Genomic DNA, 21,503 nt, shown 5'->3' with positions numbered 1-21,503 from the left:
AAAAAAAAAAAAAAAACTTAAAAATTGGTGTCAAAGGAAATTAATTTCCCGGCTGGCTTGTGTTTTTCTCTGAGGCAGATATTGATGAGTGTGCAGAGGGGATCATTGAGTGTCACAACCATTCACGCTGTGTTAACCTCCCAGGGTGGTACCACTGTGAGTGCAGAAGCGGTTTCCATGACAATGGAAGCTATTCTCTTTCCGGGGAGTCCTGTGTTGGTAAGCAATGATCAGCATAGCGCTTTTTTTCCTCCTTCTGCATGGTGTTATAAAGTGACTATTGAGACACTGTCCTGAGCAGTTACTGTGTTTAAGGCTAAAATGAGAATGCAAGCGAGCGTGTCTGTGTTTGTCAGCATCCCCAGCCATGCAGCGTGGGTGCTGGTTCAAGACGTATCACATTTTTGAATGGTGTTACAGGAGGGAGGCGGTCGGAGATCCAAAGCGTGACTTACCGCGCTTTGCCGTTTATCGTAATGAGCTGCTGTAAAACCCGGAGTCAAAGTAGGCTTTCTGGGGAGCACAATAGGCCACAAAAGGGGAAAAGTTGGTTTTCTGTTTTCAGATCTCAGCAGAGTGATACAAGAACACAGTTGGGGTATGTCTGTGTTGCTTTGATTTGTTTGTTTTGCATTGTTTGGCATCTTCATAATTTTATTGTTAGAATTATGCAAATAGCATCAATCACTGTATGAACCCTATTTGCAAAATAAAGCCCTAAGAGCAGGAACGGAGAAGAATTTTTAAAGGGTGCAGAAGACTTTGTTGATTGTTTCTATGGGACGACGAAGGATGGTGGTGTGTGAGGACTTAGTGCTGGTTCCTGCAATCTGGGTGCCCTTGACTGGCCGTAAGACTCTGTGTGCCACTACAGCAATTAAGGAGTAATAAAATCATAGTGAAGATGGTAATTGTGGCTTACCTCTGCCTTACGATTTTTCCACCTTTTTATTTATTCTCACAAGCCTTATACATAATTTCTATATGATATTTTATCAGATGACCTTAAAACTCTTTGGAAAGGATCCCATTTTAACTTCTGTAGAGATACAGATCAACTTCTTACAGTTCTGTGTCCTTTCTTTGGAATTTCAGTTACTTCATCTCTACCCGATTCTATGAATTTCCTATAAAAAGCTTTTCTGCTTCTTCTGTGAAAGGTGCTTTTTTTTTTAACACTGTAAATTTCATTTAACATGTCCATAGGTATAAAGGGCTCTTTCTAAGACTTAAAGTATACAGTTAAAGTAAAAGTTAAAATAACAATTTATAATAAAAATGTATACATTTACTTGTAACAAACGTTCCAACTTTTCACAAATTTTAGGTATTAAAAAGTCCTTGGGTTAAGATAACATCGTGATTTAGAAATGCAGAGGAACAATTACTATTTTCGAAGCCAATATTCTGTAGATTGTCCAGCTATATTAGCTTTTAACACATTGTCCTAAGCTGATGGGAGCTCAATAAAATCACAGCAGCGAACTTCATTGGAGCGGCTGTGTAAAAAATGGCATATTTTACAGCATCTTGTGAGGTAATAAATAAGACACCACGTGAAAGCCATATATTTCTAAACAGACTGCCAAATGTTAAGGGTTCTCCTCTGGTTTATTTAAATACCGTGAAAGGAATGACGGGGAGAGCAATGTTGAAAATACCTGCTTAGTGAGAAGGCAAAGCAACATGACATGACCTTGAAAAAGCCCTGAGGCAACTGGGGATAAAGGGGCATTTGCAGCACTCCTGATGCCTACGTGTACTGCTTGCATGGGGGACCCCACCCCTGGTCAGGCTGAACCTCACGTAGCTGTTTTGGGGCAGAGAAGGTGTAAGGCTCAGGCTGGTCAGGAGAGGACAGCTGCATAGACAAGACTGGTTTTGAATAGCCCGTAACTAGGCTCAGCGGCTGAAAAGGTCAGTATAGCTTGCAGTGCATTGCTATTAAAAGGAAGGGCACTTGGCTACCTCACAGCAAAAAGGAGCCCAAAATGTTCTGTATTCTGTGGAGATTGAAGGGGTGAGTTTTCGTGAGAACAAACTGCCCTGGCTTTGACCTGCGCAGCATGCTGGAAGTTCGTAAGGTGAGGTGCTCATCTTGCCATATGTAAGTTGTAAAGAGAATGTGAAATTAGCGGGGTTATTTTAACTAAATAGCTTTTCTGAACCATCTGCTGCAGGGTGCCAGCGAGGAAGAGAATAAACCAGATTATTTTACTTCAATATACTGGTTAACCAGTTGAAAATTAATTGAAAGATTGTGCTAACCCATACTGACAAATTCCAAACCACAATGTTTTTTCTAATGTGCAACTAAGAATTGGTTAGAATGACAGGCAGATAACACTACACATTCTAGCTAAAACTTGGTTTCTTGAACACGTTACAGAGCTTGTTTTCATGGTGGAGTATTTGGAGCCAGGGCCAGAGTCATTCACTCTGTTTCAGATAAAAGAGGGTTCATCTGCTTAGCAACAGCGTTTTGTTCTGGCATATTTTACAGACAGTACTGAAATCCTAGTGTGTACCTGAGGCCAAGTCAACTGATTTGGGCCGTTGCCCTTCAGTGTGTTTGAAAACCTTTCTTCTTTGTCCCTGAAGGTCAAAACTTAGAGAACAGTAAATAGGTTAAGAACATAAGAAAGATTAAACCCTACCCCACAAAATAATAATAATGATAGTAACATATGAAAACCATAAGGCAGTGGGAGGGAGCGCTCGGCTCTCACAGATTGCCCAAAGCCCAGGCAGCCGGTTGCTTTTGCTGCATGCATTCGTGTTTCTATTTGTTAACCCCGTTTCCCTCCATTTATATGTAGGTGGTCTTGGAGCTGAGTCATTGCTTGCAATGTCTCTGCAGTGCTCGCAGAACATTTAAAGAAATAACATCTATTTGAGAAGGGTTGTGACACCTCGGTGCTTCTACAAGCTGTATTCTCATTGACTGTAAGAAGACAGTGGAGTTTGTCACCTGGCGAGGGACAAACGTGTAAATCAACGGATGTGGCGGGGAAGGTCATAATACTGCACCAGAGCTTGGGTAATAAGGATGGATGACTTAGCCGGTCCACTTCAAGCTTGGGAAAATTCTTTTATTGTTCAAAATATTAACCGAAGGCAGCTTTGAAAAAGGAATATATTTCCACAGACATGCTTTTATAAAAGATGTCAGCTTCATAAGGTGACGGTGAGCAGGCTCAAATTAAGAGAATGTAATTTAATTTCCAGCGGTAGCATTTTTATGAGGCGCTGGCCTTTCACAATATGTTATTGAGACTACTGCTTGCAGACAAATACAATTGCTATACTAAGTTGCTACCGAAGTTTGCTTAGTAATTAAAACATGTATGCTGCAGTTGCTAGGTTGGTTTTCTTTTTTCTTTTTCCTCTTTTTAATAGGAGCTTTAAGGTAAACAAACAAAAATAGTTTCTAGAGAACTATGAGTTGTCATATGATACATATTCCAGTATTAATTACTATCTACCGATATCATAATGAAGCAACTGGCACACCTTGTTTTTTCCCCTGCGCTAAATACCTGTTGCCAAACACTGCTGCCTCGTAAGGTAATCATTGAATAAACCCTCGCCGCTGTATTTTCGGTGATGACCTTTAAGATTATCAGACTGAAAAGAAGGGAAAAAACTGGCAAAGAAATGCACTATTCTGGGGAGTTATTAATGTCCCACAAAGCTTGCTCCTATCTGCAGCAGAAAAATAAAAGCTACTTCAATTATTTTTTTTAATCTCCATCTCTTTTTATGGGAGAGGCTTCCGGTCTGTAGAGACCTGTTGAGACCCTGGAGTGCAGAGTTCCTCATCCCAGATGTTTTGTGTTTCTGAGTCTCTACATTATGACTTGCAAGCACAGAAGGAAGAACAACCAAGGCAGCAGTCCCTGTCGGTTGTTGGCTATTTTTTAACGTTCTTTAAGGATCAGTGCAAATTTTGTAGGGAAGCTTAACACGGATCCTCCTCCTTCCAAAAAACCACAGGATTCACCGTGTATTTCATCCTGAAATGCTGCGTAGCTAGACCTCACGGCAGGGTTAGAGGAGCTGTAGGGAAATGAAAGCTGGAAAAAGGTAGGAGTCAGCAGCTTGTGAGGGAAAACTCCACATGGGTCAGGCTCCCACAAAAGCTGGGTGCAGCAGTGCTTGAGGGTCAAGTCTGAATGGGTTTAAAATCAATTCCTGAAGCTTTCATATACTCCATAGTGTGCTGCAGTCTTGTCTGTTGCCTAGAATAGAAAGTAAGAGAAAAGGAGGTTTGTTCTTTGTTTATTTTGTCCCCGGTGTCAAACAAAAAGCTAGACCCATCCTTTGAAAATCTTCCTATGTGCCTGAGAATCGCTTTCCTATCTATCGTTAGAGAAGCGGTACGTAGTCAGAAAGGTTTGCCTGTACTGCAGAGTATCCAAGACCAACTCTAGAACCTGCTTTTTTATTACTTTCTTCTGTTCTGCTTATAGAATTTCTTAAAGTCTATAATATCAGAGTCTGTGTGGGTCTTACCTTACTTTCCATTTAGTAAATTCTGATTCTTGTATTCTGAAAGTTGTGTTACATATCTTCAAGCTAATTGTTTTTAGTCAGTTCTATATCCTAGAAAGCATCAGTAAATCCTATATTCAGAATCTAATTTACTATGCAATGTTCTTTAATAGACCATTACGTTTTTGTAGAATAAAAGTACCACCATAAAATATTTTCGAACTAAAAATGAATCTGTTTAGAGATTTTTTTTAATATATAAAAGATGCGTCCAAATCACTTTGATAAAGAAAGAAGACAAATACATTAAGTGACAAGTTGCCTGTGAAAAATGATTTGTCAAAACAGTGTTTAGTTAACTTGTACGTACATCGGTTTGGGAGCCCAGCATGCATTTTTCACGTCAACATTATACTGTAATGGTTTAATGTACCGTAACAGTTAAAATTAGCACATTAGGAGGGTTCTTTCTTCTGCAGCAGCTTATCATGATATTAGAGAGCAGCAAGCTGCATGACTTGCTTGCACACATTTGTTAAGGTGCTATAGAAAAGTCATACCATTAAAACCCGAATAGCCTTGAAAACTAAGAAATGAAGTAGCTAGGGATTGGTTTAAAATTTCAGTGAAACCAAGTTAATGAACTTGTGTTGATATGTATAGTCATGCTTGTCTTCTACCCCATTCAAGTACAGTGGCCATGGGACCTCTCATCATATCTGAGGCAAATTACTTCTCGTTACAGCCAAAAAGGATGGAAAAGGAAATTGCATCTCAGGGGATTATTCTGTTCCATTTTGATTCGTAGTTCATGTCTCCCTACGTTACCAAGCTATCTTTATGTACTTCGAGAGTATATTAGGAAATGAGCACGTCTTGCGTGGTTTTTCTTTCTTTCTTTTCCTATCCGCAAAACGTGACTAGTTGCATTGCAGCTAAAATACACACGGTCAGGCACTTGTTGCTGTACATTTGTTTAAAGAAGCACAGATTGGGAGTGTTTGAAGAGTGACGGTCTTGATCAGTTTTATGCTAGTCCTGTGCAATGTTTGAGGTGGCATATCTCGGCAACAGTCCCTTTGCTGTTGGCTATATCTTGTTGAGGGAAAATATCATAAGGCTAGCATTGCAAGCAAGTTTCTGATTATGGTCCTTTCCAGTATATCCTCACTTTTCCTTGGAAAGGAACCATGTGGAGCGGGGAAGTAAAGCTCTGGGACTTTTACTTGGGGTTAGTTAGTAGTTTACGCCACAGATTGTCTCAACATAATGAATAAGATTGCAAAGTTGACAGGATGCATGAAAGAAATAATTCCCCCGAAAGTCAGCACAGACATCTCATCTTTTTCTTGTGTTAAATATAGGAAAAGACTATGGAGTCTCCTTACTATTTCACACATGTACTTGTCCATTGTTCTTAAAAGTTGCTTGATTTATAAATGAATATTTCCTCTTCCTCCTCACTGGTGGTGTTATAACGGGAAATAAGATTTGTGTACAGTTTTTCCTTGCCCATCATGAAATGCTCCGGTTTTGGGCTCCCCTCTCCTGAGAGCAGTTGCGGAAAAGCAAACGAAACCTGAGGAGAGCGTGGGGAATTTGAGCTGAGCAAGGATTTGAATAATATAAAAATAATTTATATGCAAGAGTCTTATCATACAATTTTCATATTCATGAGAAAATTGTTTTGGACATGTTCAGAATTTTAAACTAGGCTAATTTTTCAACGCCTGAGTAGACACATTGATTCCTGTTGTTAAGAGGAATTTCACACGAACTACAAGTAATTTCTTCCGTGTTTTGTATAGCCGTCCACGTGTTGATCTCATGTCAATATAAGCAAGTGCATTTGATCTCAATTAAACTGAAATACCTTCTTGAGCTAACCATATGGGAGCATTTGTCTGGGTATTTTTCCTTCCTCACCCCTGAGTCTGGTTTGAGGCTGAGAGAGTGGAAGAGCCAAAACCACGTTACGCTTATAACTTCTTTTTCTCAAGTTACTGGGAACGGTGGCTGTTTGTTCTGACTTTTAGAAATGCAGTCAGCAACAAGAAAAAACTGCCAAAGGGATGTTCTCAGAAAATTAGCTCTATTAAAAGTTCAGCTGGAAATGAGTGTAGTGTCCAAGCCTTTTATATTTGATTAATGACTAAAACTTTTAAATAATAAATGCCATAAAATAATAAGTAACCATCATTTGCATAAAGAATGAAAAAAATGAGCTAACTGGGTAGCAATTAGGAATTTATGTTCACGCTATGCTACTCAGCTTTGCTTGATTGGTTTCTTTGTCAAGAATGTCCCATTTACCAGTTTGGGCTGCTCTTAATGGGAGCATCCTTTTTATGTGTGCTAAGCGGAGAACAGCACCAGCAGTACATGAATAGCGTGTTCTTCCCTTTTGGATATGTATAACAGATTAAGTTGGCTTTGTGCAGTGTGAACAGGTCTGTACTACTGAGAATATGAATAATGTTAGTTTCTATAATTGCTAACATCTGGCTTTCCATAAATCTGTTAAATTACATGGAAACAGAATTAGATTTCTGTGTCATAAGTAAAGCAATTACATGGAACTCTGTAGGCAATATGGCTTTATATTCATCTGTGAAATCCTTTTAGTTTTGAACTGTGAAAGCTGCCCTTCTAATCTGCACTGTGATCCTGCTGCGTCCTATGTGTATGCTGTTGAAGGAGCCCTTGATGCGGTGGGGAAGAGAATATTGACAATGTTTGGTGAAATCACCAAAGTGAATGCTTCATTTATACCTTTGTCTTCAACATCAAACACAAGTCAAAGTCTATTGAAAGGAAAATGGGATATTTTTAAGAACATTTTAGGTCTTGCAGTAGCTGTATGGGTATAATTCATTTCATACCAGTTCATTCATAGCTCTCTTCATGTCACTCTTCATGATTTTTACCTCCTGTGATAGTCTGGCACTTGTTAAACAATGAACTACAAGTTTTAATTTCTCTTAGTGCAGCGGCTTTTACACCACTGAGAGTGGACCTTTCAAGTACTCAGCAGTGCTAAGCTGCGTATTAGAGCAATAATGTTATTTTTTGTCAATTAAGACTGCCAGGGCAGCAAAATACACCATTTTTAGGGAAGTCTGAGTGACGAGCAATTAAACCATGCTATTGGGCCAGTGGGAACATCTCTGACAAAGGACTGGCCCAGAGGTTAGCCCAGGAGTGAAGCCCTTCTGCGGCGTAATTGCCTCCACCTGCCCCTTGGGTCTATGAGCAGAAAGAGGAACAGCCGTTTTCTGGCGGCGCAGACCCTGAGTCGGGTGTGAAGGCTGATTCTGCATCTGATCAAATCCAGGGGCACTACCACATTTCCACTTGTTCCTAGGCTATTTATGGGTTTAAACTAGGAATTTTGCTAACCGGGTCAGAGGGTATTTAGCAATTAGGTTGTTATAGAGAGTTTCATTCAGCAGATTGAGAGAAGTTTTAGCATCTTCTAAAGTTCCGGTTTTGTGAGGAGAACACTTGTGAACCCATGGCAGTCGCGCAAAAGTAGGGCAACTAGCCATCACGTCCCACCTGAATTAGACTTTAGGTAATTTTCTTTGGAACTTCTATGGAACTTTTAGGTGTTTTTGTTTTATAAAGGAATTAAAAGTACTCTTGATTAATATTGAACAGTTATAAATTTCACACTAGCAATTTAGGCAATTCTAAATGTTAAGTGTGAGGATTCTTCCTTGTAATTTCTGAATTAATATAATAGTGTTCTGTAATTTTTGTGATAGAAATGGTCACATACTTCTAAGGGATTTTCTTCTCCAGCCTTCCTCCCGCTGTTGCTTACAGTTTTCATTGTTCTTGTTGGAACAAGAGAGACCTACCAGTTTACTGGTATTTTATCTGGACAATCTGTCAATATATTGTTTAAGAACGGTCCAAAGTTATTTTCTGAAAGAAAAACCTGTTTGTCACAACGTGCTTAAAAGTGTCATGGCTTTTGCTGCAAGAAAAAGAATCCCTAGATAAATTCATATTGCATAATTATATTTTACCCTCCAAAATAAATTTTAATGGGATACTGTAATTCACTTTTCTCTAGTGTAATGATTTTCTTTTGTTACTTATTTCTTTGTGTCATTGCTAAATCATACTTTTCCTGCATAGCTTTGTACTAAGGCTATTTTCTTGTATACGGTGCCTCTGATTTCTTTCATTTCCTCCCCTCCCCCCACTCCCCTCACCCCTAATTCACTTGTACCTTCCAGAAATGGGAGAAGGATGCAATTGACTGCTTTTAGGATGGGAAGTGTTGGCCATGCTAGGGACTCGTGAAGAACAGTGCACTTCTATTTAGGTGTAAAATCCAGAACAGAGAGTGGTCTAATTGACAGAAAGCCATTCTGATTGTTCGCTAGTTTCCAGTCACTGGAAATCACTAAACACCCTTGCCTGAAAGTCCAAGTTCATCACTGATATACAATTCCGCTAGGTATGTCAGTCTCAGCATTTATAATTTAAGACCAACTAAGCCTACAGTTAAGTTTAAGTTTAAGAATTCTTGGTGGAATCAAAACAAGCACTGAAGAATAACCTAAAAAAAAAAAATAAATCAGTGTTTAATGTCTAGCAATTAAATACAGAAGATCTCAGAAAGAAGGCGCCCTCTTCCACCAGCAAGGCAGATGAACAATTACTTAATACAGAAGTAAAATTTGCCCTGTGAAAAAAATGTCCAAAGCGTTATAAATCTGCTGTTTTGCAGATATCGATGAGTGTGCCTTAAAGACCCACACCTGTTGGAATGATTCAGCCTGTGTGAACCTGGCAGGAGGGTTTGATTGCCTCTGTCCATCCGGACCGTCTTGCACTGGAGACTGTCCCCATGAAGGCGGCTTCAAGCGGAACGGGCAGGTGTGGACCCTGAGGGAGGACAGATGCTCCGTTTGTTCCTGCAAGGTGAGGTCAAGCTGGTCTGGGTTTCAGGAGTCCTTTAATTCTCTGGGCTCATGTCAGAAACCCAGTATTGCAGTGCCACTGCCATTGGCAAAAATACTAGCCTAAGCCCAAGGTGCTGAGGCAAAAGGTAAGCTCTGCTCTGGGCACTGAAGCTGTGATGGGGATATTTGTCAGGGAAGTCAACTTTTTTTGTTTTATTTTATGGAACCACAGACACAGCTGAATAATGGCTACCCCTGCTGAGCTTCTCCCATGTCACCCTGTGGGCCAGAGCCACTCGGAGCGTGCCTCGACGAGGGTCTTGCATTACCCTTTAACACAATGTGCGGGTGATCAGCACACTTACTGGAAATGTTGAAAATTGTTTTCAGTTTCTCTTCCACATGACTATGTATCTCTTAGGGCAAGTACTGTAGTCAGCCATCTTCCTGTTGGTGGTGTTTCCCTGTACTTGGAATACATGTGATTTAACTGGGTGAGAAGGAAGGCCTGAGCATGAGTCAAAGGTTAGAGGACCTAGCAGCAGGTGCCTTATTTCTTCAGGTGAAGAAGGGTGAAGGCCAGCTTTCTCCTCCTCATCCCAGCTTGGCTGTGTTGGCAGCTCTCCCGTGTGAGCAGCGCGGCTCTCTCTGCACCCTTGGAGAAGCCAGGTGTCGTATAAGTAGATCTACTTCAGAGTTAACACTTAGATCAGTTTTGGGAATTATCAGTTCCTTTCTGAGTGTGGTACTCAAGCTAAAAGAACATTTGACTCAGCTTTCTTCATTTTCACCAGTTAAAAGAGGATTGCAGTCACTGAAATTAGAAGAATTTTAGAAATGCACCAATCTAAGAATTGGTTGGTCTTTTATGGCCACGTTGACCCGATGCGTTCATAGCGCTGGTAAAGCCGTCCTTAGACACAGTTAGAACGCTGTTGGCCCTTGCGTAAGTCTAAGTAAAATGAGATTTTGGCCACTGTGAAAAGCTGACATAGAGCATGAGGAGTGGCCTTTCAGTCCCCATGTCTTAATGTTGATGAGCCAGAGAAGCATTAAAGGGTTTAGGGGGGAACAAAGGGGAGGAGTTGTTTTGAGGTTGCAAGAAGCTGAAAGCCTCATCATTTCTGTATGGCAATAGTATAGCAGAAGGGAAAATCAAGACCTTGGAGTGAACAGAACTCACAAAGTACACTGCTGTTTTGGGCTCAAAAGGGAATATGTTCTTGTTAGTTGCTATATTTTTTACTTCAAGTAGCCTCAAGCTCCCTAAAACCCCTCCCTTCAGAAGCTGCAGTGTACAACTTCACTGAATATATATCAAGCTTTTGTTGTATTCTTGGGGAGCTGGCTGTCTTGTGAAAGGATTTCCAGTCAATAGAATAAACAGTTTAAAATATGTGAAGACATCTGGTCTGCCCTTGCAGAATTATAACTATTAATAATCCCATTTTAGATTGCTCGTAATTTGTTTTATTTGCCATTTGTCATTGTGCTTATTTCTTATGTTGAATAGTCTTAGCAGTATATGAAAATATACAAAATTATTAACTAGGACATAGATATTTTAAACTAGGCCTGGCACTGTTTGTTGCTACGACTCTTCCTTTATAACTTCCTTACTTTCCAGTTTTTTCCTCTGTGAATTAACACTTGCTTTTAAATTCGCTCCAGTAGCTGCCTTGTTTCAAGAGCCAAATTCTCACCTGTAGAACAGGGAAAGCACGAAGAGCTCCTCCTCTGCCATATCCCAGGCAGGACGTGAAGTCTTCACTCAGTGTTTATTGAAGTATGGTATTGAAACATATTTTAGAAATTGCGATAGCTTCCATTACACCAGTCGACCTCTCAAACCTGCTGCAGGACTCTGTCGTTCTCATGCAGTTGCGTGGAGAGCTGGCCCTGCTTGACCTTTTTGCAGCCCGCTCAGTTTTCAGTGAGGAAAAGGGCAGAGTGTAACTAAATCATTCCTTGTACTTCTTACTTGAACTCTGAAATGATCCTACTCGCTTGTTTTATCTAGGAGACAAATCAGCATTTCAGATTGAAAATAATATGTTTTCTTTTGGCACTTTTTTTTTTTTAATGGCTATTTTAGGAGAGGTCAGGTGAATGTATTTTCTGCAGTGGCTGAATCACATAGATCCCATCTTGAAAATATTTTAACTTAAAATCAGGTGCAAAGGAAATGAAATACCTTATTTAAATTTGAAGTTCACTGAGTAAGGTTATTTGTGGAGTGGGATACTATGGAATATGAGAAATTCTGTTACTTCAATTATATGATGAAGCAAAGTGTCATTACTGAAGCACAGGGGATCATTTCAGTGCTTCATCAGACCCAGCCTCTTCAAACCATCCTCGGTCAGCTGAGGAAATACAACGTTTACAAAAACAAATTCTCAAAACTGTAAATTAATGCAGTACCTTAAGTATATTTGCTGTGTCTTCTACAGGCACCTTCCTGAACTCTTGTGGATTTAATACACAAGGCTGGTAGAAAATTGATGGGGAGTGGGGAGCTATTTCTCTCTCCCATGAAATAAACTAAGCCTGGCTGTACAGTCTGGCTCTATCTGGGCTTTTGAGTCTGTCCTCTAATTACGACAATCCTCCATTCCCTGTAAGGGAAAAGCCTGGGGGATAAGCACAGCACCAGGAACAGGGGGATGTGCCAAGATGAAGCGTGTTCCTGGTGGCGAGAACGGTGTGGTGGTTTGGTTTCTGCAGGGTCTGATTTCTGTCCAAATTGGCTTTGTGGCTCTGTGGAAACTTGAGTCACCCTTTACAGCGATTCCCTTTTGTGTCAGTTTTTCCTTTGGTAAGAACAATTTTGTGTTTGTACCACTGATGCTTACGAAGCATGTAGAACTGGTTCACTGAGGCAGGTGGGGTGGGAGAGAGGTACTATTAAGATGCTCTATGTTATTGCCAGCTGAAAGAAAATGGCTTGCTTTCTATGTATTTCTCAACGCTACTGTAGAGCTGCAAAGGTGCAAGTGCAATGTTGTAGCTTAAGAGGCTTTGTGTCATGGCAGTATAGGGATAAAAATGTTTTTTGAAAGGCATGGAACTAATGAGGTTGTAGATAAAGCACAGATGCTTAAAGAATAAAGAGAGTAGCAGTGTATTATGATTACCAAAAGGTGTCTGGCAAAATCATCAGGCTTTGTCAGTGTTCTGAAATGCAGAGAGTAAAGGCAACATAAAAGGTTAGCTGCTCCCCAGAGGTAACGGCACAGGAGCTCAGGGAAACACAGAACTACCTGCACTGTCACCAGCTGAAAGGAGAATTTGAAAACTAATCTCGAAAGCTTGGAAACTGAATTGGAACTAAGGAGACAGGTTATTGTTAGCCATTATTAATCAGCACTCCATTAGGGAGAGGAGAGACACTGCCATTGTCGGGGGCGCTGGGGTGCCCGGACGCCTGGCACAACCCCACGCGCCTGGAGATAGTCAGCCTGGCAGAGCTTTTGTGCTGAGTTGCCCCTTGCTTGATGTCTGCCCTCAGCAAGGGGTGGAAGATGGTTGTGCTTTCCCACCTGCAAGAACGGAGATTTAGTCATAGCTCTCTGTCAGGGAAGGCTTGCAGCTCTCTCCTTTCACCACTTGCTGAAAGGGGAGGGTGACTTCTTTGTTTTTTGTGGAAGAGGTTTATTCCCACCATTGCAACTGGACCTAGCTGGACCTGTGGCTAAGGAAACGGGCCACTGCCAGACTTCCTTACCTTATGATTTATTCAAACTGCCGAGTAGGGAAATAAAGCTTGTTTATTCCTTCCTCCACAGCTAGAGCAGCAAACTAGCCCCAAGTGCAGAATACGTAGTTATCTTAATTTGGTACAAAACTGAATAAAGACTGTAGGGCAATCTAGTCCTATGCCCTGTGGTTGGCAAAAGCAGTTCAGATCCCTGTTCACCTAGCACGTTTTCTACAATTCTATAATTCTGTTTTCCGTGTTAGACAGAATAAATCATTCTAATCATTCTTACAACAGAAGCTAATATTCTAATCAATTCAAACCTATGATGAAATGCAGCAGTGACGCTGACTGACGTGAGTATTGTGATTCCCTGATGCTGATTTTGTACACGTTGTATTGTGGCCAAGACTGGCTTTGCTTAAAAATGAGAGCCAAACACAGATTCCCACATCAGAATACAAACAAAACAACCTCCCATGCTACGTGCTGTGGTTATGGCTGTTTTGTCTGCCTGTGGCGAAGACATTCTGGGCTGCTGTCATTCCTTTTACTGATCGTTTTTTAAAAGGATCAAGAGGAAATAAATCCCTTTGCTTTGATAGGTATGCCTTTATTTGGTGGCAATGAAAAAAACCTGTTCCTTCTTACATCAGATACAGGTTTATAGACTCAGAACAAGGTTCTGATAAGAATATGGAGAAACTGCAAGGAAATGAGTGCCGTTGTTTTACGAGTTGTACAGTTGTGATCCAAAGCAGAATATAGCTTCATTCCTCTCACAGCTCTACCTTCAAATTGGCTGCAAGGGATACTTTGCTTGAATAAGGACCAACCCAAGAACTAGCAGTGAATGCAAAAGAAGTTCATGTCAAAACTTTTCAATAATCTCCTCGTTGTTAACTGATTTCAGTTCCCAGTCGACATGTGGCGTATCAGTATGTTGGCTCACCTGCAGTAAGGGGTGTAATTTCAAACACCGTAGTCCATCCAATTTTCATAACTAGAATTAGAATCAATTTGTTTTTCTCTGATGCAAAGAGAATATATCCTTTTCTCTTTACATGCAGAAGCAATTCTTCTGTTTATCTCAAACATTTCTGTTTAATGGTCTTTAACAAAATGGGCCGTCCAATACTGTAAGCAAATATTTAGCAAAATCATATTTTGGAGAGCCTGTGCAATGCAGGCTCTCTTCAATACATGAACAGAATTATAATGGATGATGATAAGGCGACTGAGCTTTAAGATGGCGTCCTGTAGTCCAGATGTAGAACAGACACAGTGGTGAATTCAGAGTAAAGAATTATTAACACCACTGTGATTTTGCTGTATTGGCTCCTATGAAGTTAAAGGGGCCACCTTCATATCTTCAGTTTATTTACTCAAGTTATTTTCGTCACAGTGATACAGTCAGTCAAAATAGTGCTAAACAAATATTGTATGTATTAGAGTGGCAACTGCTTCAAGAATTCATTGAGGTAACCAATGAAATATGAAATTGCTTCATTGTATTTCTTCTGAGATACTGATTTCTTTTCAATGCAATTAGCTGGAGACAAGAAAACAGTATTCTCTGATTCAGATGTGCTCGCTGCTATTTACACCCTGTGACCTTATCCGGGTTGCTGTCCGTCAGTTTGTGGTTGACGGCAGGGCAATGTGTCCTCACAGGACGGGAGGATTTTCTGCCGGAGGACAGCTTGTGACTGCGAGAACCCCAGCGCTGACCTCTTCTGCTGCCCAGAGTGCGACACTCGCGTCACCAGCCAGTGCCTCGACCAAACTGGACACAAGCTCTACCGCAGCGGGGACAACTGGACCTACAGCTGTCAGCAGTGCCGTTGCCTGGTATGGGTAAAGCGTTTCAAAAAGGAGCAAGAATAATAAGGATTGTGATTTTTAGCAAAGCATAACCTGGAAAAACAGGCTCTTTGCTCTCTCTTCACCTGCTTTTCAGGCTAGGAATGATGATAAAGCACTTACAGAGCACCAGGAACTGAAAGCTACACCATCAGTTTTCCTCTTAGTGCTGAATAAGTAGGTCTAATGAATTAAATGAAGATCTTGACAAAAGGTTGGAAACCTTGCCACTGTATTAACTTTAGCTTTAGTCTACTTTTGAGAAGTTTTATAAGGTCATCTGATCTTTAAATGACTTCTAAAAAATTTTTTCACATGCAATGGATTTGGTTGGAGGAGTTTCAGCTTTTAATTGCATCAGCTGGTGTACCTGTCTCATCGAAATGGACAATGCAATTCCTTATTTTTCATTCAGCAAGTGCTGGAAAAATGGAGTGCCAGTGCCACATGGCGAGTTGGCAAATAATTAACCAAAAAAAAAAAAAAAGTGAAATTACTAGACAAACATGCAAAATAAAGAACACTTCTGATTTTCTCATTGGGCACTATAGATTATTTCCCTAAAGCTTTAATTTTTGCCCAGATATACTAATTAGTGCAGCAATGAACTTCATTAAAATTATCAGTTTTCCATTTATAGCTGTCTGTATAACATTGTCTTTATATATGATATTAATCAGGAGGTGTCTTGAGCATCAGGAAACAAATTACATTCGAAGCTAAGTTACTGTTAAGAGATAATTATCCATAATATACAGCAGTAAGTATTGTGTTTTGTATTCTCCTAAACATTTTTTTTTAATGTTTGCAAAAGAGCACACGAATCGTTTGCAGCCAGCGCCAACGGCAAATATTAGACGTGACATTTTACAAGGGGTACTGAGTTTGCAGCTAGCGGTTCTTTGCCTACCTCTATGATCGGGTTACCAAACATACAGAGCTAAAAGGCAGTGACGCACTAAATCAGTGCTACCTGTAAGGTTCTGCGCAGGGCGTGACGTTGTCAACATCTGAAGTGCTTACGGAGCAGCACACGGCAAGTTATTGGCGCCCTTTGCAGGTTAAGTTTAGACACGGGGATCCTACAGCAGTACCCTACAGAAGTGACTTGGTGATTCTCTCTTCTCCGTGTTCCTATCTACGAAACTGTCGGTTGATTGATTGGTTTTTGTTTGTTTGTTTTTTTTTTTAACAAAGCTGAATAATAAAATAAAATGACTCAGTGGAACATGACTGGTATTACTCTACAATTCCTTTAGGAGTTGACAGTAAAATCAATTTTGGCTGTTGCTAGTTAGATCAATGTTCAGTGCTTCTCAAACATACTAACCTACGTCTATCTGCGGTGTTAATTTTCTATTTAAACAGTTGCTGTGGTCCCGCAGAGATGTTTATGTGACCAGGCGCAGAAAGAGGGCATGAGGCTGCAAGGCAATCGCTGCAAAAATTATAGTTTATGGAAAATATTGGAACCCAGTATTTAACACTGCCTTTAAAAACCCAAGAGAACTCAAGTTCTCCTCCTGCAATGATGACAGTGTTGTTGTTTAGATAAAAAACAACCAAATGATAGTCTGCTACATTTAGGAAACTCCAGCTCAGTATTCGAACATGCATTTATATGATCAACCAAACTGAGAACTCATCCATTAAGTTTATTTTAATTTTGGGCAAAATAAAACTTTCCCATTGAACAGGGTGCGAAGTTCTGTGGTAGCCAGTAAATGGCAACAAATTCAATGCGCTTTGCTTCAATTTTTACAGGAAGGAGAGGTGGATTGTTGGCCTCTTCTGTGTCCAAATCTAAACTGCGAGTACACAGCCGTCTCCGAAGGGGAATGCTGTCCCCGCTGTGTCAGTGACCCCTGTCTGGCTGACAACATCACCTACGACATCAGGAAAACCTGTCTAGATGGTTATGGAATTACAAGACTTAGCGGCGCTGTATGGACAATGGTGGGATCTCCCTGTACGACCTGCAAATGCAAGGTACGATGGGCGAGGTGGAACGGTAATGGAAGTGTATGTTGCTGCGTAAAATCAGGGTCGCTTTCTGCCCTTGGAAGCTCACATTCAGGTCTCGGGGAAGTAAATGAGACCCGAGAGCAGAAGCCTGCAGAAAACCCACGCCTTTTGTGTTTTGCAGGGTGGAAACAAAACAATTCCGTGCTTGTTGAGAATGTTGAGCCCAGATACGTAATGTCCTAGTGCAACTTTCAGACATTCCGTCGGAGAGCCCTTCAGGCATTCTCAGTATGAATCTAGGGTGATATTTTAATAATTGCCTAATGTGGATGCTCATGAAAATGTGTTTTAGAGCTAGCAAGCAGAGGCAAAAAAGCTAATAGAAGTTTCACCAGCAAGTACGCAAGTAGAAATGCATTCCAGCTCAGAGGTGAAGGTACTCCCGCAACAGAATTGGGAAGGGAACGTCACGGTTTCTGTTCCCTAATCTCATCAAGATGTATGTGATCCGAAGTCTCTAAGGCAGACATGCAGTCCCCTCCCCTGTTCCATGCAGTGATGACCCCACTGCGCTAATGTCAGAATTATGAAAATGTTGGTTTGGGATATAGAAAATGTACTTCTGCTCACTGTGTGAAACCAAGCTGTTGCTCCGGGGCTTTAAATTATTGAAGGTAGCTTTTCTGCCATTCTTCAGTGTTTTTCATATTGGTTTGTGTGAAATTTTTTAAAAAAAAAAAGGGGGGGGGGGGGGAAGTGGCTCATTTGTGGTTCTGGTGGTTGCTGTAGTTTCTAATACATAAGACAGTTTTGTAAATGACTGGATGTTGCAGAAAAGTATTCAATGATGGATTAAACTCCAAAGCCATGGGGTTTTTTTCCCCTCCATACATATCTGCCATGAATCAAGAATCTGAACTATCTGCTTATTTCAGACAAGCAGAAAGCTCTCCTGCATGGATCACATCAAAACTCTCTCCATTAACTTTCTTGCATGGGAGAAAACAAATGAAATTCTGTGTTGCCATTGCTGTGCTGTATTTCATCGTGGGGACCACCGAGTCTTTCACATCCAGGTTTGTAGTTCACATGTAGTTCAGGCCAGTTCAATGCTATTTGGCAAAGGCAACCTCCTCAAAGAGCCACCACAGTTGGGACCGATGAGGACACCTTGGGATGATGGCTTAAGCAGATTTTTGTATGCGGTAGATGTGTCAGAGATGCATCTACCTCCGCGTGCCGCCAACCCCTGTGCTCTTTGTAACTTGTTCTGCAGAGGTGATTGACACCTGCTTGTTTGTCTGTGCAGAATGGGAACGTCTGCTGCTCGGTGGATTTAGAGTGTCTCAACAATAACTGACGTAGTCAGACTGGACTGTGCCGAGGGAGGAAAACTGACGAAGTTAACACCTGAAATGAAGTTGTATGCGTTGGCGTTTTATACAACAGACAATTACCAAAGTCTCCGCATGAGGAAGATGTTTGGGAGTTGCCTTTGGGACCTATCACTATGCTCATCCTTGCTAGCCTTGTCTGGGTGACTTACAGTACAGCGCATATAAGTCAATGGTTGTTAAAAGTTTTCAGTGTTGTAAATTACACACTTTTCCTGTCAAGACATTTGCAAATATGTTTAAATTATTTCATGGGTAAACTAATGCTGTATTTTTGTTTTAATTTGTGTATTGACCACATGATAGAATTCAGCTCTTCTTTCTTTGGATCTAGATTTTACAAATAAGACAGCCTGTTGTGATTTTGTCCCATGATATCACATACTTAGTTCCAAGGTCCCTGTCAGATGTATTTATGAAAATATGTATGTATGTACAGTCAAATTGCATAGTACTTATATTTCGCAGCTGTCCAACATTTTAAAACATTCAAAGGTATGTTTGATTGGACAGAATGGAAGTAATCAAAATAAGTCTGTCTTAAAAATTTATAAAATGAAATGCCATGAATTTAGTGAAATGGCAAAAATAGCACTTTCTTCTCCAAATGTGCGGAGCAGCAGCAAGACTCCTATAGTGAGGAACGGAACTAAACCCACGTTCTACCGCCAATTCAACACGTGGTCAGGAAAGAATCACCGGTCGATATCAGTGTTCTGTTTTGCAAGAGAAAATGCAAGTGCTGGAAAAGGGTGTAATCCCTCTGGGTTGCGCAGTGGTAAAGCAGTCAGAGAGCCTTAAGATGATATAATTTAAATTGACTAGGTTAGAATTTGCTTTCAACTCTAACATCATTGTTGAATTCAGAATTTTTCCTTTTTTGTATTTACAGTAATAATGATGTCTGCCATTCTCAGTTACTGCCACCCTAATGACAAAGTGCAGAAGCACCTGTACCAGCGACATGCGGGACAGGAGGCCTTAACACTTGGTAACGCTCATTACCCGATTAACAGCTCAGAAACAGATTTTCCCTTTTCATATTTTAGAACATTCCGAAAAAATTCATTTTAAATTTACCATGCACACAGTGTTATTTGGTACCTAAGTTTAGACAGAAATACAAACTAAAACTCTTAGCCCTATGTGGAGGTTGGAGTTTAGATTCTCTTCAGCTAAAATCTCTTTTTTCCTTGAGGCTAGAAAGTTTGTGGCATTACAACAGGAATATATTTCTATGATGATGGCATCTACGACTTAAATGTCACCTTTTTAACGTGCTGTTGTGTTTTGTTCCGCTCATTTGTGTAGTGGTTTTTGCTTTTTGTTTATTTAATTAAACACACTGAGTATATGGAGAAGAGCGCAGAAATAAGTATAGTGGCTACGGTTTGGAAAGTCTACATTTGTGAGTTTTTCATAGTTTCATGCGGAAAATGTGAAACTGATTAATAAGAATGAAGTGTGACTATAGAGTGAAAAAATTAGTCGTCCTTTAAATGAAGTACTATTATGTTTCTTTTAAGGGGACAGTGGCAAAACAATATAAAAAATTTCTTGCAATCATTCAGACACCTTTATTCCCATTTTTTAAAACAGGATTTGTTTTATCTAACAGGTTTGTGTGGTAAAGTTAAATTTATTTTCTTAAAATGCCCCATCATTTTCAGCTACTAATGTATTGACTATATTTGCATCGCCCTAATGATTGTATTATAAGGGAAACAGTTGTGTTTTATATGATATTCAAAGGATGTTTGTAAATCATAACATCAGCTCATTTTGTATATCACGTTGTAAAACCCAATGGTAATTCAGCTGGATGAGAGACCCAGTGGGCTGAGATATAAAGGGGAATGATTTAAAACTTGTGGGCATCTAAATAAACTCCTATGTACAGATTGCTTTCCCTTAGTTTTATTAGCAGAGTTTTAAAACACTGATCACTGTCCTTTCCAGACTTGAACTCGTCACGTTGCTAAAGGGAGAAAGAGCGTTTGCCCGGAGATGTAGCGTCAGAGTTGTAAGAAATAACTTTGTTTATGATTACTCGGACAAAGTCATATATTCTGGTCTGCCATACACTTCAGTTTCTGAAGCTCTGTGAGTGGGATTAAAGACGGTGCAGGGTCTAAAAGATCTTTCTTTCCCCGTTTACCTTGTAGTAGTGCAGCCCTTGCCCAGGATGCTTTCTGGGAGCTCCAGGCCTTGTTAGGATCATATTCAACAGGAGAACAGAAGTTTGCCTTTCTCCACTGTACAGACCAGTTTTCTTCCAGAACTCAAATCAGATTAATTCAGTAAAACCCTTTCAGAGCATCTCACACAGCATTACGTGTCGTTATCTCCAGAGCGATACGGCTTGAATTCTTTACACAGAGTCAAAATATTGACAGAGACCTGTTTATGTTGCATTTTAAGCAGTTACCCTGCCTGTGATGAACTTTTCCTACTAGTCACATCACATTTGCCTTCAGAGTAATCGGAAGCCCCAGCCCAAAGAGCACATTGAGGAGGAAAATTTAATTCACTATGTTCCTCTGTGACCCAGGTAAGAACTTTCAAAGCCTCTTTCTCGAGGTCTCCCTATAAACCTATAGGCACGACAGTGAAAATGCTGGGGGGAAAAAAAGGTAATAATAAGTTTATTATAATAATTTCTGAAAAAAGTCTCTTCTTTGTTTGTGAGATGGACCTCCTCTCTGTACAGAAGATAAGATCAATAGTATCAGTGTGAGGAAGACTACCAGTATAACTTCTGTGAAAGGAAACTTGCTGCTAGTTAAGGGACTCGGTCAAAGCTCTCACGATAGGCAGCTGGAATTTTGTAGCTCTTTCTACTTACTTATCCTGTGAAGGAATATTTTCTCTGCATGTAACACTTCTGATGACAGAAAACAAATGAGTGCGAAACAGAAAATGAAAATTCCAGCTCTGGTAAGATGTCTTTGCCGCCTCCTTTTGGCAAAAAGCTCAGCCTCGGTACTAAACCAGAACATTGTATTGTGTCTTGTGAGGGAAACGGCGTCTCGGTTCTGCTCCCTGTGTATTTGCAAACTCGCCTACTGAGCTAAAGCAAGTGCAAGCGTTCCTTTATAGCGTCTCCTAGAGTCAAGGACCACACCGAGTCACTCTAGTCTCTAATAAAGGCTGAAGAAAATCCAAACT

At 40.4% G+C, this 21,503-nt stretch overlaps 1 protein-coding gene across 2 annotated transcripts in view; it reads left to right on the top strand.

Annotated features, from left to right (window-relative positions):
• NELL1 (neural EGFL like 1) overlaps positions 1-20,239 on the top strand; it is a 305,370-nt gene extending 285,131 nt beyond the window's left edge. The window contains exons 16-20 of one of the 2 annotated variants that reach the window (XM_075094969.1): positions 79-219; positions 9,239-9,432; positions 14,788-14,964; positions 16,741-16,965; positions 18,251-20,239. In XM_075094969.1, coding sequence (XP_074951070.1) covers positions 79-219; positions 9,239-9,432; positions 14,788-14,964; positions 16,741-16,965; positions 18,251-18,301 — 788 coding nt within the window. In that variant the 3' untranslated portion in view covers positions 18,302-20,239. The remainder of the gene's footprint in view (positions 1-78; positions 220-9,238; positions 9,433-14,787; positions 14,965-16,740; positions 16,966-18,250) is intronic. The other variant, XM_075094968.1, reaches the window with a different exon arrangement.
• The last annotated feature ends 1,264 nt before the right edge of the window (positions 20,240-21,503 follow it).

This window comes from Phalacrocorax aristotelis, chromosome 5, assembly GCF_949628215.1.
Source record: "Phalacrocorax aristotelis chromosome 5, bGulAri2.1, whole genome shotgun sequence".
In the NCBI taxonomy this organism is placed as follows: Eukaryota; Metazoa; Chordata; class Aves; order Suliformes; family Phalacrocoracidae; genus Phalacrocorax; species Phalacrocorax aristotelis.
The sequence above is the reverse complement of the archived record's forward strand: the minus strand, read 5'-3'. Positions and strand labels throughout refer to the sequence as shown.